At 41.5% G+C, this 2,201-nt stretch overlaps 1 protein-coding gene across 1 annotated transcript; it reads left to right on the top strand.

The window, feature by feature from the left end:
- Nucleotides 1-207: 207 nt before the first annotated feature.
- LOC132922135 (uncharacterized) lies at nt 208-1,709 on the top strand. The gene has a single exon (XM_060985484.1). It carries the CDS (start codon nt 336-338, stop codon nt 1,413-1,415), a length of 1,080 nt encoding a protein of 359 aa, XP_060841467.1. The 5' UTR covers nt 208-335; the 3' UTR covers nt 1,416-1,709.
- The last annotated feature ends 492 nt before the right edge of the window (nt 1,710-2,201 follow it).

Here is a 2,201-nt window from a genome sequence, read left to right as displayed (position 1 = left end):
AGCACCAAAATAATAAGACACTTCGCATCGAAGTTCAATAACTATACGAGTTCGATTTGCAAACTTTCGGATTATTTTTTTTCAACAAAGTCTCGTTCAATGTGGCATTTGGCGGTTGGGCCGCGTTCGCAACCAATACGGGAACCGCGTCTGTGTTTGAACAGCGGCGAGTTTCGAGCGGCTCCGGTCAACATCACGACGTTAGTGAATGCCGATTTCCGCGGCGCATTCCCGAAACGACATAGAACGACACCGCTCGTCGTCGACGCGTACACGCTACGCATCGCTGCGACACGAGTACCCGACAACTGTCGTCAAAAACGCAATCTGTACCGATGATGATGACGGTGCTCGTGCTGCTGCTGGCGTGCGTATCGTGGCCGTCGTTGCCGCGGTGCACCGCGAGATTGTACACGGAAGCCGAGCACCCCGAACCGACGTTCGCCGACCGGCTGGCGCTGTTCGAGCACGTATTGCTCAACGACGCCCAGTGGTCGCCGGTGCTCGGGCAGAAGGTCATACTGTCCGAGATCGACCTGCCGCAGTTTCCCGAGACGGTTTCCAACAGCGCGGTCGTGGACCGCATCCGGCCGGTGCCCAAGGACGCCGCGGAGACGACGCCCTTGCTAGTGTTACGGAACGTGTTGGAGAAGAGCCGGTGGTCGGGAACGAATGTCAACTACGCCGCGTCCGTGTTGAGCGCCGCGTTCACGTGTTTCACGTACAGCAACGTGTCGTTCTTGGTTTCGCAGATCAACGAAATCAACGAAGTCGCACACGCCGAGCAACAGCTCGTGTCAAAGCACGAAAATATCAACAGAATGCTGGACGACGTGCGCATGACGATCGTGGTGCTCATGGGCAAGGTGGCCGCAGTGGACGGCGATCTGAACGAGTATGTCAAAGGGCTGTACGACTACGACAGTGCGGACGAAGACGGCAGCGACATCACGCAGTTCAACGTGCTCAAGTTGTTTAAGGATGATGTGGACAAGGAACTGACCAAGAAATGTACCGCGGTCGACAGTTCGGACGGGGATTACTTGAGCAGGTGCAACATCCAGAACACCCCGCCCGGCGAGCCCGCGCCCGAATCCGTGCTTGACCAAAAGATGGTACGGTTCGATAAGATCGTCAATTGTATGATAGACGTTTACAACGAGCTAGACGTCGAAGCGATGCCCATGGCCACTTGGATACGAATTCTCGAGTACAGCATACCGATCGGTAAGCAAATAAACTTTTTCATTGACACGCCGATGGTGAGGAGTCCTGAAGGAACTAGGACGGAACGATTTAGAAAAGCATTGCAATTAGCAAGTGAAGAAGAAACTGCGGAAGAAAAAAAGAAAAAGAAAGAAGAAAAGAAAAAAAAGAAAAAAGCCAAAAAAAGTAGGTCGAAAAATAATAAATAAAAGACTAGAAATTGCAGCTCGGTAAATTGTCGACAGTTACTGCATTCAGACACAGATAAAAAAAAAAAATATTTTTAGTGTGTGATTAGTATGTAGACACATTGCGTTTATTATTTATGTTTATTTTGTTAAAACTTTGTATAGGTTAATTTATATAATATATTCTATACTCTCTATAATATGTTTTATATGTTCTCTATATAGTCTACACTATGTATAGTTTAAACAATAAACAGTGAATTCTAATGGATATAATCGAAATTATGTTACACAAATATAATAGTGTCTTCAGTGTTTCGCATTTTATTATTTTATTTGTTCTTAAATTAAAATATTATTTTTATTAATATAGTATGATATAGAAATATAGAATATTATCACTCTAAAGTCTAAATAATGGTTAATTTCTATGAAATTGCATTCATAGGAGTATTTTATTTTATATAAAATGATTAACAAATAAAAAAAAAAACGATACCTAGAATTTATTTAAAAATGATCATAACGTCGCGTGAAAGATTAAAAAATGTGTTACCAAGTATTAATCATCGATACAATAAACTAATAATATTAAAATCAAAGATAACATAACATTAAATAGTTATTTATTATTTATCGCGTTTTATAAATAATTTTATAATATGACAATAACTGAAGTATATTATTACAATCATTAAATTATAGCCACTCATAAAAATACACCTAAATGCGTTGTTCAGAGAGGTACATTTTCGGAACGAGTAGAAAGTAATATTATATATATATATATAAAAAAAACATATAATT

The sequence above is a fragment of the Rhopalosiphum padi genome, chromosome 2 (assembly GCF_020882245.1).
Source record: "Rhopalosiphum padi isolate XX-2018 chromosome 2, ASM2088224v1, whole genome shotgun sequence".
Taxonomy (NCBI): domain Eukaryota; kingdom Metazoa; phylum Arthropoda; class Insecta; order Hemiptera; family Aphididae; genus Rhopalosiphum; species Rhopalosiphum padi.
This window is presented reverse-complemented; position numbering and strand designations above follow the sequence as displayed.